This window comes from Urocampus carinirostris, chromosome 6 (assembly GCF_059441175.1).
Source record: "Urocampus carinirostris isolate Australia breed hairy pipefish chromosome 6, RoL_Ucar_1.0, whole genome shotgun sequence".
NCBI classification, from domain to species: Eukaryota; Metazoa; Chordata; class Actinopteri; order Syngnathiformes; family Syngnathidae; genus Urocampus; species Urocampus carinirostris.
In genome coordinates, this window is record NC_142354.1 from 15194465 (window position 1) to 15214839 (window position 20375).

General features: G+C 37.3%; 1 protein-coding gene across 4 annotated transcripts in view; it reads left to right on the top strand.

Moving 5' to 3' along the window:
* The window catches only part of atxn7 (ataxin 7), a 46514-nt gene that overhangs the window by 5702 nt on the left and 20437 nt on the right, over positions 1 to 20375 (top strand). For 3 of the 4 annotated variants that reach the window (XR_015850708.1, XM_088338023.1, XM_088338024.1), the window contains exons 3-5: positions 7684 to 8210; positions 8365 to 8433; positions 18581 to 18685. Coding sequence is in view for 3 of the 4 variants with exons in the window: in XM_088338023.1 (XP_088194149.1) it covers positions 7931 to 8210; positions 8365 to 8433; positions 18581 to 18685 (454 nt within the window). In the remaining variant the exon portion in view is untranslated. The remainder of the gene's footprint in view (positions 1 to 7683; positions 8211 to 8364; positions 8434 to 18580; positions 18686 to 20375) is intronic. The other variant, XM_088338025.1, reaches the window with a different exon arrangement.

Genomic DNA, 20375 nt, shown 5'->3' on the forward strand with positions numbered 1-20375 from the left:
GATCTATAACCTTTTCAACTCGATTTAAACCCCTTAACCAGTTTTCTTTTCGTCATCTTTTCATGGACCACCACTGTTGAGCTTTACTGTTGCCATTTGACAAAAAAAAATCTTTTCACTGTTATCCTTGGCATATCTAATCTGCAAATTATTTTGTACAGCTCTCCTACCTGGGATCTCTCTCTGTAAATCCTCTGTGGACAGTAAATGTGACAATGGTACATTGTGGTCAGCAAAAAACAACTAGTAAAATGTAACTTATTTTGGGGTTGATCAGTCTTATTTTCTGTATATTTTTTACCTCTTTGAAATATTGTATGTGAAGTAGTTTACATTGACAGTGAATTAGTTAAATAGTGAAAAAAATATAATCGTGATATTTTATGTGCTTGATACATACAATTTTCTTGTGTAAAATGTCTCAACTGCAATTAACAGAGATGTTTGAACTGTTAATGTCATACATTAATATGTGCATTCATTACAGCAAATGTCCTACTTACGACCATTCGACTTACGAAAAGATAGATACGAACATTTTTTTCCGGGATGTCGAATAATATCTGGACATCGCTGTGAGTTAGATTTTGTATTGTGCACCTTTTCCTGATTACAGGACATTACTGTAGTGCTTCTTTACGCTACTATCAGTGTGTGGCGCTGTGAGAGCTCACCCATCATCCATCCCGAAGAAGAAATCCGCCTTCCTCTTTCTAGTTCGTGTGTAAACATACTGTACTGAATCTGCAACGCGCTAAGAGCTACGACCTTTTTATTGTTTAATATCTCGTGCATTTATTCAATATGGTCGGTTGAAGGTGTAATGAAGAAAAAGTGGAATAAGAAAGCTTGATGCTGTTGAGAAAATGGTCGGAATCCTTTGTTTCGGCCACCTTTTACCACAGAGAAGGACCTTTTGAGGCTTACCTTACAAAAGTAAGTTACACTTAACTTTGTTTATCTTCTTAGAGCATAGTATTTTATGAAATGATTATTTGTGAGTACAAATCAATACAGGTTACTTATAAAAGCCTTAAACATACTTTTATGAACCTTAAACATAAAAAATATAGCACTAAAGCAACTTACGAACAAATTCAACTTATGTAGAATCGTCTGGAACCCATCTCGTTCGTAAGTAGGGCAGCATCTGTACCTGGTCAGTGATGACACCAGGTAGCAAGATTTCAGTTGAAACTTTTGATCATAAACTCAATTAATTCTCTTCCTTGCAAAATTAAACGAAACATTCTCAATTGCGTCATGTAACGTAAGCATACCGTTTAGCTCGTTGTTTTCCCTATTCTTGTTTAATTTTATATTGTTTGACATTTACATTTATATTGACATGTCTGGTCTAGGTGTTGGGTTTTATCAAATGATTTTCACCCACAAAAATGCAATCTACACAGGAGATCAAAATTAGAGAACAATTTACAAAATATTGAACAAATCTGAATCAATGCCATCTTCACTGCTCGACAGGTTAAGGGCATTTTTTTGTGTCTATAGTATAGACTCTATACCATGCTATTGAAACACCTTTTCATAAAATGGATGAAGTATTTCAACCAAAGATTCATTATCTTGCCAAAAAATGTACTTTTTAAAATTAGACAACACCTTCAGGGGTTTCCCACTTGATGGTGCTAATCTAGCACATGATGCTAAAGGGTCTTTATTATCTGTCAACCCCTATTTAACTGGCATTCTTACTGGCAGTTTCACTGACTTAGCAAAATGGTGGGCAGTTCTAAAGTGACTGAAAGCCTCCAGCAGCAGGTTGTCCAGAAGAAAACGAAAAGGATGACAAGTTTATTTTTCCAAATTTGTGATTTCCAATTTATTTAAAAAAAAACTTTTTACCATTTGAAGTCAGAGGAGTCGTTCTTGCATTTCGGGTTACTTTTCATCCTGTCACGCAATATTTTATTTTGAAAGTGAAAGTAAACCTATTTGAATGTCAGCATGCTTACCAGTCTTTAACCCAACAAACTTATCGTACTCCACTGTTTCCAAACATACGTTACTCCAAACAACAAACCTAATGTGAGAAGTCGCTCCTATCATGCAAATGTATTTATTCAAAATGTGTTTCTTTGTTTCCGCTTTAAAGTCAAAGGTGAGTTCATGCAAAGAGAAGTGACCATGTGGGTTTTGCATTCATAAAGCCTCCTGTCAGACTGTGCCAAGGGTCACCAACTTGGTGCCCATAAGGACATTAGTAGCCCCTCTAAAAATAGTTCATGATGTGACGTTGTCATCTCCTCAGAATGTCTCAGAAGTTTTCGTCAGGAAATGTAAACACAAACACTTAGATATTTATTGTAAAAGTTATTGATACTAATATGTTTTTCTTGCTCTGCAAAATTATAGTTGAGATATATTAGCTGATTTTAATAACACTGTGTTTTAACAGAGTAGACCCAAATGAGTAATTTTTCAATAGCCACATATAATTGCTGTCATGTAAAAAAACAAATCCCCAATTTCTTATTTTAACTTATTTGCCTTTATGGAATGTTTAATTATAAAGGTATGAAATGACAAGAAAAGGAGAATTATTTTCATTGAGGCACCGATATATTTACAACATATTTTCTCCTCAGAAATGTTAAGTTTTATAAAGTTGGAGACCCCACATTTTTGTATATTGGAAGTGATTTTTGTCACATTCCATAGGACAGGTTAGTTTTTTTAATGGGGTAGTGTGTGGGGGGTTACACATACTATTCTTTTATCTGAAAACTATACTACTGTATGGGTCAGGTGTATCGACATTTCGTTCTGTGTGCATGGTTACAAAGAATTACAATAAAAGTAAATTCTATTCTATTCTATATCACAACACAAAACCGGATATGTAACTCGTTTGATAATCATGAGATTTTTTTTTAATATGACGTGAGGGGTTCAAGAAAACTTAAAACTGAATGAAAAGGAGCAGAAAGGCGAGCCATATTTTCTATGCCTCATTTGTCTTGATTTAAAATGTGAAATAATGCAATTCATAAAGATTTATAAAAACAAACAAATCAATTACAACTTCGGCAAGTTGTACAATTTTCATTGTAGGTGCATGTCCACTGTAAGAAAGATAAACTAAAAAGAAAAATCCAGAAATCACAATGCATGATTTTTTACCGATTTATTTCTGTGATCGAGCTGCAAATGAGTATTTGAACAACTGTGTATCATTTAGAATTCTGACCCTGAAAGACCTGTTAGTCCGCCCATTAGGAGTCCATCTGCATTTTACGCATCATCCTGAATCAGATGCACCTGTTTGAGGTCGTTAGCTGCATAAAGATACCTGTCCACCCCATACAATCAGTAAGACATTAACTTGTTACATGGCAAAGACCAAAGACACCAGAGACAAAATTGTACACCTCCACAAGGCTGAAAAGGGATACGGAGCAATTGCAAAGTAGCTTGGTGAAAAAGGGTCCACTGTTGGAGCAATCATTAGAAAATGGAAGAAGCTAAACAAGACGATCTAGATGATATACAGATGTTCAAATACTTATTTGCAGCTGTATCACACAAATATATTGTTAAAAAAAAACTTATTTTTCTTACTGCACATGTGTGTGTGTGTATTTATACACCGTATTTTCCGCACTATAAGGCGCACCGGGTTATAGGGCGCACCCCGAAAAAATAGTTTTTGGTCCTATATTTGACATACATAAGACGCACCGGATTATAAGGCGCTACAATGGGAACGTCGACAAAACAGTCAGATAGTTCAGTCCAACTTATTACCCCCTTAACATTCCCAAAGCTTGCTAAGAAGCAAATACGTGTCGTAGACACGTGCGGATGCGGTGTCCGTACGATGTCACTCAAATGCATCGTTCCAAATATCATTCAGAAGGTTAAAGTCTTGGGATTCAAGAAATGCCAACCATTCCTTAGTTTCTATTTTCTTTTTCGCTCGCAACTTTACTGTGCATATAATAATAATAATAATAATAATTTCCTTGTATTGTCATTCTGTGTAACAATGTACACAGAACGAAATGTCGATTGCACTTGACCCGTTGTAGCGAGCCGATGCAGCCGCAGCCAACATAGGGCGCCGCCGACCACTTTTTAAGTCTTAGGAATGACTCGGCCGGGGCGCGAACCACCGACCTCCCAGTCTCAAAGCGGGCGCCTTACCATCTAGGCTACTGAGCTGGTATGACAATAAACACTTGAAATTGAGTTTAATTTAAAAATAGACACTCAATTCCATCCATTATCTGCACCGCTTATCACAGAAACATCGAGTTCAGTCTGAAACAAGATACAGGGAAACTATTTAGCCAAAGTAGCTCACCGAAGTCGTTGTGTTCAATAATAATGTGCAGCCATGGTCCTCTTATATCCGTGAGTTTCGTAAATCCAGGAGAATAAAATATTTACAAATACAGGATAGTAAAAAAATGCTTTCTGTATGCCGTCAACCACGTGCTATACGCATTCATCTTTTTTGGCCAATTGCAGGCTTTGTTTTGCCGCTTCAGCCAATGCCAGCCTGTAAATGATAAAAAGGATCGCCCCTTGACCTCCGAATAACTTTAGACAATAGTGATCGATTCAACTGATGATTGACACATCTTTTTCGGCCAATTGCAGGCTTTGTTTTACAGCTTAAGCCTATGCCAGCCTGTAAATGATAAAAAGCATCCGCCCCTTGACCTCCGAATAACTTTAGCCAATAGTGATCGATTCAAATGATGATTGACACATTGGTTAGCCAATGAAACGCCGGTAAATAAATCCCAGCATACACCGCGGACTACTTGGCGTTCGGGGGAAAATCTTGTCGGCGGCTGCAAGTTAGTTGGATGACTTTGCGATTTAATATTGATCCATAAATAAGGCGCACTGTATTATAAGGCGCATGGTCAGCTTTTGAAAAAAATTAAGACTTTTAGGTGCGCCTTATAGTGCGGAAAATGCGGTATATATATATATATATATATATATATATATATATATAATAGAGTGATACCTCAGTACTCAAATGACTATTTGAACAAATCATTTGTCGAAAAAAAAACGGAGTACTTTTTGCTTCAGTATTTAAAGAAAAAAAATGGAACTCTGACAAACCCAAATACAGCCCTGAAGAACTGAGTTAGATGGCCATCTTGGCTACTCAGTCAGTTGGATAACATCATTTTGAGAGGGATTGAGTCTCTTTAGATTGTTGAAATGCCTTTTTCCTGATAATAATGGGTCTTAAGAAAGTTAATGATAAGGTGAAAGAAAAAGAAGAAAACTGAGACAACAATCGCGTTGACAAAATTATTATTGAAATACGAGTGTCTGCAAGCGTCTGCTCAACGGTACAGTAAATGGTCTGCATTTATATAGCGCTTTTCAAGTCAATAAAGACCTCCCAAAGCGCTTTACACACTTACCCATTCACACGCTTACACACACACACCAAGAGGTGTCAGCCATGCCTACCTGGCCATGCCTACATGCTTATTGGGGTTATTAGGGATTCAGTGTCTTGCCCAAGGACACTTCAACATATAACACGGAGGAGCCTGGAATTGAACCTGCGAAACTTGATCTCAAGAGGTGCGCTCTACCTCCTGAGCTAATGCCGCCCTGTAAATGGCTGATGTTTTTTTAATTTTTGTATCTTTACTATGTTTAATCTTTATTATCAACACTTGGAACGTTTAGGTGTACGTTTTATGAATATTCTCGGAAGTTATGCTTGTTTAGGTATTCAGCCTTAAAATCGCCATGGTTGTCGGAGCACCACTTCCTGTAGTGTGTCTTTGGCATGCGTAGCCTGGCGGCACTCAACCCTCCTCAGGCTGTATTTTGGTAGGGTTTTGCTCTCCCACATGAAACGAATAAATATTTTGTGTAATTTGGAATGTGTTGGAATATATATAAAAAATATATATGAATGAGAAAAAATGTTTCAGTACTCAAACATTTCGGTGGTGGAACACCGATCCTGACCGAGTCATGGTTGAGTACAGAGGCCTCACTGTATGTCTTCTGTGCTGGGTTTTTTAAATGTATTAAAAACATGGTTTGTACAGGTGCTTGACATCCTTGAATTTTAATGTGTTTTCAAGGTTGGAAAAGTTCTTGCATTTTGGTTTAAGCTCTTGTATATTTTCTCTGCAGTCTAACTTGATCGCATTGAATGAGGAAAGATTTTTAAAATCTGCTGAAAAATGACACCAACGTGTTTTAGAATAATGGACTTTACTTAAGCTACAGTTTGATGCCATCGAGTGCTGTCAGTAAGCGAAAGAACAAGATAATTTGATACAACATACCGTAAAATCCGGACTATAGAGCGCACCTGATTATAAGCCGCACCCACCACTTTTTACGTGATTTCCCACTTTTGTACTTAAACAAGCCGCACCTGTGTATAAGCCGCGTGCGCCCGCATTAAAACTTGTGACACGATCACAAGTTTAACCCAGACCAGGCTGTAAGTTCCACGATTGTGATTTTGAAGACGTTTATTGTTCTAAATTCTTTATCCATTATCGGTTATCGGTCAAATCATAATACACTACAAAGTTAATAGGCTGAGGCACTTGCTCCCAGCCAAGAGGCTGAGTCACGGTGCTAGCCTCCTAACCTCCTGCTGACACAATTCAAAAGTCAATAGTACACAATCCTAGAACTACAGTAAGCATCATGAATGGAAAATGATACCCGTAATTAATGTATGATGCAGACTTGTAAAGTCCGGGTCCTGTTGAAAGTAATCCAAGGAAATAAAATGTATATTTCCAAAGTTAAGGGTGGGAAAAATATATATCCACTCTTGTCCGCTGCGACAACAGACAGATCTACCGGTAACTCAGCTTTACCCCACTTCCTATCAGCCTGCGTTTGCTCCGCCCCTTCTTTTTGATTCACCCGTAGAACACATAACAGAATAAATCTCTAAAATAAATACATTACAAAAATATACAGTTGCAAATCCATATTATACATGGTTACACATATTTACGAAGAAAGACGGTACATCAAGAGAGTTTTCAAAGCTTTAATAATAATAATAATATAAGTTTCATCCCAAACCGTGCCTTTGAAAGGTACCAACACGCTAGTAGGATCACGCTCGCAATGCATCAAACGTGCCTGTCAAAAAAAAAGCATCCCGTAATTGTGAAATTCACGGTAGATCGTCCTCAACTTCCTCCTCATAACTATCGTCATCAAGGGCGTCTTCCACATTATCGGAACGTACCTTTACTTAACAGACAATGTATACATAATCTTAGAGGTTGCAGTCTTTCTTGGCGCACATATTCTACTGGTCTTAATCTTACCTTTTATACACCAGCGCCGCCACTGAATAAGCTGCAGGGCTGAACATTTGGGAAAAAAGTTGCGGCTTATAGTCCAGAATTTACGGTAGATTAAACAGAGATTGCAGCAAACACTAATAAAATGAAGCACAGAACCTCAATTTCATTTTCTACGCCTCATTTAGTTAAAGTCAACTGTTATTTGTATCGCTGCTCGTTAAATATTTTGCTATGGATCCGTTCGGTTTTCCGTTTTTTTTTCTACAGGGAGCTCTCAGGGACCTCAAACGGGACCATTGATTGAGTCACATTGGATATCTTCTTTCAATGTAACTGGAAAATTAGCAAAGAAAGTCCTGAAAAAGTGTTTGCATTTTTTTTTCAGAAATGGAAATGTGAGAGAGACACCACGATTTTCCTCAAGGCCCACACAACACGATTTCTTGGGCCGAATCTAACCCGTGGCCTTCAGTTTTGACACAGGTCCTGAAAAGCTAAACGCTACTTTGAAAATTGCTACGATAAACGAGCGCTCCTCCGAAATAGTTTTAATGTAATAAAACATTTTTTAAAAACGCCACAGGATTGAGTATCGGATTAATTTTTTTTCTATTTGTCGATTTCGCGTACCGATGTTTCTTGAAAGTCCTCTCGGGGCTGACTTCTCGTGTCGTTACATTGTAGCGGAAAGAATGTCGGAAAGGGCCGAGGATGACGTCAGGGGGGAGCAGCGCCGAGCAGCCAGGCAGCAGCTGAAGCAGCAGCAGCCGCCGAAGATCCAGCAGCAGCGGGGAGAAGGCTCCACAGCAATGGCGACCGTCGCCGAGCGGAGATCCTTACCCAGTCCCGAAATCATGATCGGGCAGCCCTGGAGCCACTGGGTCGACGCCGCTAAACTCCACGGGAACGACGGTGAGTCACGAAAGGGGTGCATCGAGGCGGCGCTACCGTTGCTTGTTTGCGGCCGTTAGCGTGCACTTCGGCAGCGGAAGATGAAGGCAACACAGCGGCGGTTGGGGGCGGCGTGTAACTATTTATTTGTGCCCTCTGTGTTCGGGTCGCTTAGGTGCTGAATTGGAGCAAAGTTTCAAAGACTTGGGCAAAAATCGCGAAGCCATGCGTTTGTGCAAAGAAGGTGAGTTGTTGTTTTTTCTTCCTGTCCATGTTCAAGTGCACAGCACAGTGTTGTGTTTTGCACTTGCACGCTCAAGCTTCTTCTTTTTTTCAAACTCTTGTTTCAAAATGCTAACTGTGGTAGATCAAATGACCGGCTAAGACTTTTATTCGCGAAACGTGGCTGTTATTTGTGTTGGAGTTGACAAGCCGTCTCAAAATAACTCCACGAATTTGGACTGGCTGTCAATGAGCGTTGCCTGAAAATATTTGAATAACATGTATGTCAACACGTGGAACAGATTTTGGGTTTTGCAGCGTAATAGCTTTAGAAGCATGTCACTTTTCGTGCCTGATTGCAACCTAAGTAGAACATGAAAACATCTACAAAATGCAATATAGATTTATTATATTATTTTGATGAAGAATTCTAAAACATAGTAAAAACATAGAACAAAATAATCTACGTTTTATACAATCTAGAATGGTTTATTTCAAACATTTGTCAACATATTAAATCTATTAATGAGAAGGAGCAGAAAGGCATTTCATATTTTCTTTTCTTCAGTTTATATTGAGATTTCATATTTAAAAACAAATACAATCCATAAAGAAGTTTTAAAAACAAACAAAACAATTAGGACAGGTTGTAGAGATAAAACATTCCTATACATAGTTCAAATTCATTTGATAGCTATACAGTGATCCATAGGTATTCTTCATGACTTTGGATTCAAACTAATTGCTATTAGACTAAGAAATTTTAGTTTGTTTTTTTATCTGCATTTGCAAATTTCAACACTTGGAACAAATTTTGTGTTTTACAGCGTGATAGCTTTAGAAGCATGACACATTTCATGCTGGGTTTCTATATAAGAACAAAATGAGAAATTCTCCAAAATGCACCATAATTTCTCTATAAATTATTCATTTTTTTGCTAATTTTTTTCAAACATTTTCTTATTTTGATTAGCGGTATTTTAGAAAAAAAATCAACTGTAGAAAGTAAGTTTGTGCTTGACTTCTTTAGGTGGCCAAACATATCTCAACACTAGTCTCACGATTATTTTTAAATAGCATTATTTTTCATTGCTGTCATGTAACAAAATATTTTTAACTCCTTTACAGAATGTTAACATCTTAACATATTTGAGATTTGCCTATAGTTTTTATTTTTTTGACTATCTTTTTTGGAGAACAGCAATATTATTAATTTTGAGATAAGTAATTTGGAGATATTGTTGGCATTTTGCTGAATTGTAACTTCACATTTTATATGTGTGTTGAAATCTGGCACCTACGTGGCACGTTCCCAAAATTATTAATATATCAAATCACATCTGGCACTCGTGTTGATATACATGTTATTCACACATTTTAAGGCAAAGGTCAATGACTGCAAGTCAATTCAGAAAAAAAATATAAACTATAGAACAATTTCATGTATTTTTTTTTTTTTTTGATCACACATCATTTCTTTAGGGTTGTAATCGTCCTGCTCTTATTAATGATCGAAACTTATTAATTGATAATAAAACTTACAAACGTAACACCACAGCAAGACAAACAATGTACAATTAGAACAAAAAATGTGTCTAAACAAGTTTATTTTTTTACCAAATAAATGTTTGATCGTGGATAACATTTGCTAGTGTGCTGTGACAATTTTAGCAATATTTGATGCCGTTTTCATCTGCTACAAGGGACTGAGACAATCCTGATTAGAAGTAAAAGGGGCAATATAAGATTGGTATAACAACCAAGCGAGTTTCATGAACTTGTTTTTTAAAAGAAAAAAAAAAATCCCGTCCAAAAATTGTTGTCCGGCTTACATAATTTTAAATGATTAAAAACGTCTAAAATAATGTAGATGTTTTGCATTTATATGGCGCTTTTTATGTCATTGAAGACCTCCCAAAGCGCTGTACAATGTGCTTCACACGTTCCCTTTTACACACACTAACTAGCTAATAGCAGTGTCAGCCATGCAAGGCAACTACCTGCTCATTGGGGGCATTAAAGGCTCAGTGTCTTGCCCAAGGACACTTAGACATGTACCACGGAGGAGCTGGGAATCGAACCTGCGACCTCTTGATCCAAGAAGAGCGCTTTACCTCCTGAGCTACTGCCTCCCAAACTCATCAACTTGATTGTTGTCTCGCACTGTTTTCTTCTTTCGTGAATTTCCCTGCGGGGATGAATGAAGTATCTATCTCTCTATATTTCTATATCTCTATAGCTATCTTTTCTTTTGACTTTATCATTAATTTTCTTAAGAAGCATTATTATCAGGAAAACAGGCATTTAAACACTCTAAATATATTTTTCCAACAGGGAAAACGTATGAAAATATTAACCGTATACAGTTATGTTTTTTTTTACTCTATGGAATATTTACATTTTAAACAATATAACTAAGGTTAAAAATGACTAAAATTGAGATTTGCCTGAATTTAGTTTTTATTTTTGTATGACACACAAAAGGTTCCTGTTTCAAGACTGGGTGGAAACATTTTTTTGGCCTGGAAAGTGATTGGGCATCACTAGGCTGTACTTGCCCAAGACACACCACAGGAAATGGCACCCCCATGACACTTGTCGTTAAGGGATCTACCCACCCATGCTAATGAATAACAGTAATATTATTACATGTGGAAACTTGAGAAAAAAATGGTCTGATTTAGAGATATTATTGTGCATTTTACAGAATTATAACTTTGTTTTCTAATTGTGTTAAAATCCAGCACCTACATGACATGTTTCTTAAACTCATCTCATTCTCATCTCATTAGCCGTACCGCTTATCCTCAGTAGGGTCGCGGGGGGCTGGAGCCCATCCCAGCAATCAACGGGCAGTGGGCAGGGTACACCCTGAACTGGTTGCCAGCCAATCGCAGGGCACACAAGGACAGACAACTCATTCGCTCATTCACACCTAGGGACAATTTGGACCGGCCAATTCACCTGAAATGCATGTCTTTGAAATGTGGGAGGAAACCGGAGTGCCCGGAGGAAACCCACGCAAGCACGGGGAGAACATACAAACTCCGCACAGAAAGTCTGGAGCTGGATTTGAACCCACGACAGGTTCCCATGACATGAACTGTGCCGCACAAGCGCTAACCACTGCGCCGCCGTGCTGCCCATGTTTCTTAAACTGTTTTGTTTCAAAACACATATGGTACACGTGTTGACTTACATGTTATTCAAACATTTTAAGGAAACACTCAATGACAACCAGTCCGTTCATTAAAAAATATAAACTATAAAAAGTTATTTTGTGTTTGATTGCCCACAGTTTCTTCAAAAGTGTGTCTTAAATAATTCTTAGCACGAGTTATAGTAATACAGTCAAATTGCTTTTCAAGTCACTAAAGATATCCTAAAGTGTTTAACAATATGCATTACACACATTGATTGTGGAGGTGACAACCATGCAAGGCACCTATCTGCTTATCTGGTGCATTAGGAGTTTATTGTCTTGCCCAAATTAACTTGTTGGAATCAAACCTGCAACCTCTCCTTTTCAATACGAGCACTCTACCTCCTGAGCCTCTGCCGTACTTCTTAGTCGATTTGGTCCAGGTTAGATATGATAACACAAATGCTGGAGTAGGCAAATACTGGAAAAACATTGAGGGAATTAACTTTTGTCATTTTTAAATCATTATTTTTAATGTCCGAATGGTAAGATTTCAGCCACTTACTATAAATGTGAAGATGTGCATTAAAACGATCATTTTGTTCACATGGAACAAAAAGATCATTGTAATAGTTGTATTCCTATTTCATTACAAAAAAATGGAACCATTTCAGAAAAGATAATCAACATTTTGTTTTATTTTTCTCGAGTTTTACACACTCTAAATCAAAACGCTCGCTCAAAATGGAAGTGCAAGGTTGTAAGTTAAAATCTGAAAACGATCGGAAACCCTCTAAAATTTTTGCATCCTCCTGAGCTCAAACCCCAAATGTAAAGTTTAAATAAACATAAAAATACAAACTGTAACATGTTAGTAAAATGTCTCTATCTGCGTCATTTACATTTAAAATTGAAATGTGAACGCATGGATTTAGTTTGTTTTAATCAATTACAGCTGCATTGTTTCCCTAAAGAAGTATGTCAAAAGTGCGTTCATATGAACATTGTAAAACAAATATTTGTTGAGCAGTAAGCACAAATTTACCATTTTTTCCTAATACTACATTTTCAGAAATGGCCTCTAGTTTATGTGGTTATAAGTACTGATTATATTTACACTCAGGCAATATTTGGGTGAAGGTCAGTATTAGTGTCTGAAAAAATCAGTTCCTTTTCCAAGGTCATAGTTCTCAATAAGTATATATAAAAATGTATACGTTTGTATTATATAAAACTATGCATGGACCATGTCATGACCTAAGTAGACGTCATAACTGATATAACTCCACAGTCAATAGACCGCAGTCTGTTCATGTCACTGACCGACGAATTAAGGACAGTAGTCGCTTGTGTGGCTCATTAAGCATGTGGGGCGGTGCCGGTGTGCACGAGTTACCGCTTTACTACAAATCCCAGGATCCTTTGCAAGTCAAGAAAAGGAATAGATCACGCGTGAATCGATGTCGTGTCCAATCAATATTTTCTGCAGCATTTCATGTGCTGTCTGCGTGATTGTTAATCTAAGTGGCGATGTTTCTCGGCGCGATCAAGGTCGGCTTGGTTTATTTTTATGTGCCTTCTTGGCGCTTCAAAGTGATCCAGCCCATCTTTTATTTTCCTGGGACTTTTTTTCTAATCTCCGTTTTGCTGCAGCTTGTTATAGCAGGTTTTTAAGACTCTTTAAGTAAACATTTTCTTGTTTAACCCCCCACCCCCTAACTGTGGAGTTAACCCCATATAGTCTTTTGGGATTACAATTAAGGCCACATGGCTTACTTATTTTTTACTCTTGTAGTTCATGGAGCTGTCAGAGGACAGAATGGTTCACTTGTGGCAGTTGTTGATGTCAATACGTGTCTAGTACGGCAATACAGCCCCCTCACTTTTTTTGACATGTTTTCAACCAGTCTAAATGATTGTTTAAAATCAATTACATTTATAATCAAATTATGTTAATAAATTATTGATGATTGAATAATTTTTAGGAAACTTACTGATTCAAAATGAACCCTTTTCAAAATATTCAGACAAGAGTAAATCATTTTAATAAAGAAGTGTTATAAATAATTCAACCATAATAGATCTTGTCTTTAACAGCCACCCAAAGCCCGTAATTAACAAATCTAAATGCTAGAAATAATTATCTATTAACTATTGCTTGATAAAATTTGGACTATAGAGCACACCTGATTATAAGCCGCACCCAGTACATATTTAAAGTCAAAATCAATTTGTACACACATACGCCGCACCTGACTATAAGCCGCATGTGCCCACATTGAAACACGAGATATTTACAAAGAAAGACGGTACTCAGAAAGTGTTTTAATAATAAACTGTCCCTTAACCCGTTAACGTTCCAACGGCCCGCCCGTGGGCCGCTGGACATTAGATAAAGAAATACGTGTCCGTACGATGTCACAGTCACTGAAAGACGTCGTGCCACATATCATTGGAAAGCGCCAACTATTATGATTTAAGATATGAATTCACAATATACTCATCAGAGAAACATCATGATCGGTCTGAAACAGGATACCCGGAAACTATAAAGCCGGCGTAACTCACTGGCAGCCGTTAGAAATAAATGAATAAATCAGCCGCATCATTGCATAAGCCGCACAGTTAAAAGCTTGGGAAAGTAATCGCATCTTATAGTCTGAATTTGACTGTATTAGTTTCTTGCGATATAACAGTATTACTTCTAGGATCCACCAGGAGATAACAATCTATGTACTGAGACCCCTGACTTACACCTTTTATGGATGAACACAATTATGGCATTTTTGCCATTGGGGAAAAAAATAAATTGAAATTTCCTATAAAAACAAACAGTACACATGAAGATTTTATAGCGAGTAAGCAGAAGTTTAAATGTATCAATTATCTCTGTACTTTAGGTTCCACAATGCTTTGCGGCATCCAAGTATCCCGGATGAGGGAACCTGTATTGTGCAGTGCAGCGCAGCACACAAGACATCGGATTGATTACAATTTTGCGCAGGTGTATTTATTTAAGAATACATTGTTCCTACTTTGTAGAAATTCAGAGAACACGGGTGGTCATGAAACGGAACAACTGTGAAAATCGAGGGAATACTGTATATTGTTCTTTTGTTGCTCTAAATGAAAGGGTTAATTAGAATCTCTTTTGTCATGGCATTTAGCTAGCGTTGTCCTTTCGTTCGCGGACAATGTGGCCTGTGTGTACAGTGTAAAACAGTTGCTCAATTCTTCCTTCCAGTAGCACATATCCATGCTGATACCGTGTCTACCGTATCAAGGGAGTCTTAAACACCTCAGGAATATTGTCATCTCCGCGGCTTGTCTTTAAGCACATCTTCCCCTAATGGGAGCGTGAAAACATCTGTATTGCGTAGCAGGATCCTTTTGATCCATTCTTTTCGAGTGGACTTTAATTCATGCGTGTGTTAAAAGAGTGGCTCTCCCACTCTTGTATGACTCATGCCAGATTCCAACTGTGGCGTAATCAGTGCCACTCTAGTGTAGATAACAGATGATTCACACAGATTTGGTTGGATTCGATTTCATGCACATAAAAAAATGCCTAGTGGAGGCAGGTTGAGATACGTCCGGTGATTGACGGTTCATTACCGCTGCGAGTGAGGATGCTGAAAAAGAAATGGATTCTCATTCGAAAAAAACACCTTTTTTTTTTTGTCTTGCTAAAACCCGCGTCTGTGCTTTTAAGGTTTTCAGTTTGCTTGGCTTTTTTTTCCTTTTTCCTCCATCTGACTTCCCCCTCCCTCTTTTATTCTCCGTGATTTAAGGAGACAGAGTATGCAAGACTGTTGACTTTGGCTTGCAATGAGATCTGGATGTGATTTTTTTTTTTTTAATCTTTTTTTTTTTTTTTTTTTTTACGTGAGCTAAACATTTGTATAGCAGTGAACAGCTTTGAGTAAGAGTTGGAGTTGACCTTCCCATTGGTCTACTAAGAAAAAATGTTTTCTGTGGATGTGTGGCTCATTGCATCGGAATGTATGAATTGAACATGTTGCATTATGTATTCATCAAATATTTAAGTTTTATACCAAGTTTAATCGAAGTAGGTTGATTATTATTGGTAAAAATATTGATACACTTGTTATTGTTTGATGAATTTCGATAAAATCTTATTTCAGTCCCTTTTTATGATTCTCTCCCATTTTGCAGCAAAATGGTGGAGCCTTTTGCCCTTTCTTGTGTGAAAATAATTCTGCTCACCAGTAGATCATTTTTAAACCTTTTATTATGACAGCTGGTAAATGGCCATTTTCTATTTCTATTTTCCAAGTGCTATTAGGGTTCTGTGTTATTGCAAACCCAAATTGGTTTTATTTCAATTCCCTTAAAGTTTTAATTCATTCCATTTTTTAAAGATTATATTGACTCTAATTTCATCTAATAACAAAGTAATTATACTTATTAGAAAATTAAATATTAAGGACAAGAATAAAAGCTAATTAAATAATTGAACAAAATTGAGAGTAATTGATTGATTACATGTAGTTTATTCATTAAATGCTACAAGTTTGTGATTGTCTTCTAATTTAATTAATTAATGGCAAGATACAAAATGAATTACAGCCCTTTTTGTCATATTGAGACCGTTACTGGAAGAAATAAGAACTGTTTCATGATTTAATTAGTGTTCACTATTTAGAGGAAGTGCAAAGAACTTTTTCGTCCCTAATTGCATATTACTCAATACAGTAGACCACCAAGATACGCCATTAATCCGTTCTGAGGTGGAGATACCAAGGTGAAATTGTTGTATGTTTGGGAATTGAAACCCATTGTAATTGGCTAATGTGTTTAAAACCCCTGTTCCCAGATAAAACATTAACATTATGTATGCATAATAGATATTAGTAACAAACTAGAATATAGTAAGTGCTAACAGTATGTAATTCACATGATTAAACAAACAAATATGCAAAGGAAAAGTTATATTTATTTACTTTTGGTGTGACTTGAGCTGGTACAGTGAAGGTAGCAGGTGGATGTGCGTGTGGGGGAGGGGGTGGTGGGTCAAATAAAAGCAAATCACAATTGGCTTTACATAACCTTCATTGAAATATCTTTAACTGCTGTGTTTTGGTTTCTCTGTGAGCCAAAGGAAGTCGAATTGGTTGTCCACTCGACATTTATCCCCTATTTAGAGAAGTTAAGCTCTCTGTCGTACTTGGCTTTCTTTATTCATCCTCAGCATCTGCCATGTTTACGCCTTTGTCCGTTACCAAGTCATTGGCACTTTTCTCCCTCATGGTCACTTCAGCCTCTCTAAAAGCGGCTTGAGTTTGTGGTTTTATGCAATTCACATTCAGCAAGTAGGCTCGGTGTCAATTTGGCCTCAAATGAATGCCACTCACGACCTGGAGAGGCAGCTTGTTAGACGGTCATTGAGTAATGGCCCTCGTCGCCTCCTGAGCCCGTCAACTGATGTTTGGAGGGCCCTACACAGCTTTTGAGTGGAACGGAGTTGGGAAAGGCTCTACTTTTGCATCTTCTGCTTCACTTATAACACCCAAAGCGACCTCTTTATTAACCTCCTTGTTATGGTGTATCCCAATATGATGATTAATATGAAAGACAATTCAACAACCACACATTGGTAGACCTGATGAATATTTGTACTGTATATTTTATCTCAATCGACTAATAAAATTACTCAAACTGTCAATGTAAGAAGAAAACACTTGTTTGGAGAGGATAATTCACCGATCTTTTGACCAAGGTATTTAACAGAAAATTCCAAAGAATTTTCAGTTCATTCTGTATGAAAAAAACAAATCCTGAAGGAACTGTCGATAATTTGTAACTTTTTTTTTTTCTACTCGCGACCTCCATCTCCTGGCTAATGTCATCATTGCAGCCTCTGGTAAGCTATTTATGATGAGTGTTCGTGTACTTTCGTTTCAGGGCTGCAACTAAAGAATACTTTATTAATTGATGAATCGGTCAATTATTTTTCAACTAAAAATCATTGAACAAAAAACAGAATCTGCTTTTAAATAAAACAATATGTGTTTGTCAAATGGCTGACTAATAACAATTGTATGTTATACACCTGCAAATATGTATTATACATTCTTTATAAAGTGCAAAAAAGTGGGAACATCGAGGAGAATGAGAGTACTCTGTCAGATATAGGAATTCGTCCACTTTTGTTGTTTTTATACTTTTGTATATATACCTTTTTAATTTGTTCTACATGCATTGAAAGGAGAAGCCTTCCAGTTTGATTTATTTGTACTACAATAAAGACCATTCATTCATTCATGCATTAAAATATGGTCTTGAGGCACCCTCTGTCAGATCGCCCGAGAAAGAGGACGTTGCACAGTAAAATGTGGTCTTGAGCCACCTTCAGCTGGATTGAAGTGGTCCTGTAAGAATGTCCTCAACGTCACGACGAAACTCAATGCATTCCTTTTTTATTTATTTATTTAACATTTATTTATATAACATTTATTTAACGTGCTTGGTGACGCATGAATCGCGCACAATGAATCGATGAGTTGCCAACACTTTTAATAATCGATTTAAATGGATGTTATCGATTCATTGTTGCGGCCGAACATTCGCCATTCGGTACAAAAAACCTTTTTACCATTTTCTACCGAGTCCAAAGTCCTCATGTCCCGTTATTAATTAATTTGAAAATGACAAGGACTCAAACTGTTAATGTGTTTGAATTTAACCTATGATAAAACGAACCGAAAGCAAAAGAGGGATCTCCATGACAACATCCACACTCGTAACCGGGAAAAAGCATTGACTCCTTGGAAATGTTCTTTGACAGCAGGTAACCTTTGAAACACTACCTTGCTATTTTTTTTTTTTATCACTTCGCAAGGTAAATGCAGCCAAGTGCTTTGACAGTTTTGTGTTTTTTTTGTCTTTCCAAATGCGGCCGTCATATATTCATTTATACGTCTGGGCTTTATATAACATTCTGCACTGTAATTCTTCTCCTATTCGACTTTGCTCTAACAATCCCATTTCTCCCTCTCGTGCATAGATATGCCGATTTTTGGCCACTATCCCGCGCAAGACGACTTCTACCTGGTGATGTGCAGCCACTGTAGTCAAGTGGTCAAACCACAAGCCTTCCAAGCACATTATGGTAAGTCCCGCCGACAATTATTTTTCCTGGCCCACCCTGCCTTCTCATTATTCCGAGGCGTTCTTCAGGTAGACACTGGGGTCTTTTCAAAGTGCGATTGTGATGTTTTATTCAAAAGGAATATGGAGACAGATACGTTAAATCCGCAAAGAATTACATTTCAGGTTTTGCCGTGCCACTGCCACTCCAGTGTTTCTTACTTTGGGTCTGCTGCTTTTCTTCTCCTGGCTTACATCATCTCCCCAGCCACGTTACCTCCTTCACACAGAAACCCGAGAGAGGGAACCGCCAACCTCAAATTATTTACTTAGCAATCGGTCGTGTGTGCGTGCGCACATGTACGCGTGCATCATGAACCCCTTTTAATATTTGATGAGGTTGTGTTCTACAAGTAAGGTGCTACTTTTTGAAACACTCAAATCTAAGCTCAGGTTTCCAAGTGTTTTTTCGAATACTTTGTGTATTTCCTTAGGACCTCAGTGTGTTATATAGCAAACCCTGGTTGTTTAAAAAAACTCAAACACCATTTAAAAAATAACTCAAAACACGTCTACGGTAATCCTCTGCATTGCGGTTCACCTCTCACTGTTTCACTGCTTCGCAGATATGCATCGTACATTGTGTTCTGCATTCTGATTGGCTAAACAGTCGTCTCTCCTTTTTTCTGCCTGAGTTTGCCTGTGCATTAATAATGTTGCAACTTATCGACATATTAAAAGTAAAAGCATTCTCCATAATATCCACATGATAGTGACAGAATATCTTCGAAGTTTTTATTTTTTATACTTAGATTATTATTTTCACTAGAGCAACACGATTAATTTTAAAATTACTATGTGAAAGTGCAGAAGTTATTTGTTAAAAAAAACATAAAGTACAGTACTTTTATTAAACAAATGTTTGAGCCTGAAAATAGTGTGTTATTTGGTTTTAATGTATAGTAGAGTATTTGATAAATAAATGTTGCTACTTTGCTGGTTTTGACTATCACGGGTCCTTTTTAGATTGCAACCCCTGCAAAAACAAACGAACTATTATCTCATATACATTTTTTTGTAAATATTAGGGATTATACATTTGTAATTTTAATACACTTAAAACGCCGGCCATTGTTCCACTACGGAAGCCCGAAGAATGACTTTGCAAAGGTAGCTTAACCCTTAGCACTTAGCAGACACTTATCTTCCACAGCTGAGCCCTGCATGTGTTAGTCGACAAGTCCCGTCATTCAGCATTTTTGACCTTTTTTTTTTTCCTTTCAGTTTTGTACTCTAGCCATCCATGTTATCCATTTGGCTGCAGACTAAGCTGAATTTTTGTCATGGCTTTAAGTTTGCTTAAAGATGGAGTGTGTAGTTTGAGGGGTCCTTAAATAGTCAAGTCATGTTTATTTGTGCCACCCTTAATCATAAGGAGTCTCAAAGGGCTGCACAGACCACACATTATTGCAAACCACAGACTATTATGACACCATCCCCTGATCTAAAACATACACGAGGGCAGGGAACAACTCAAAAACCTCAGCATGAAGTAAATGAAGAAACCTTAAGAAAGGAACCGCACATGAGGTAATCCCCCTTCCAGGATGACCAGGCTGCAATGAATGTTGTAATAATAATTAATACACAGATATCATCAACAGGAAATAAAGGTAATTTATAAGCTAAAGGATAGAAGTGTGTTTTAAGCC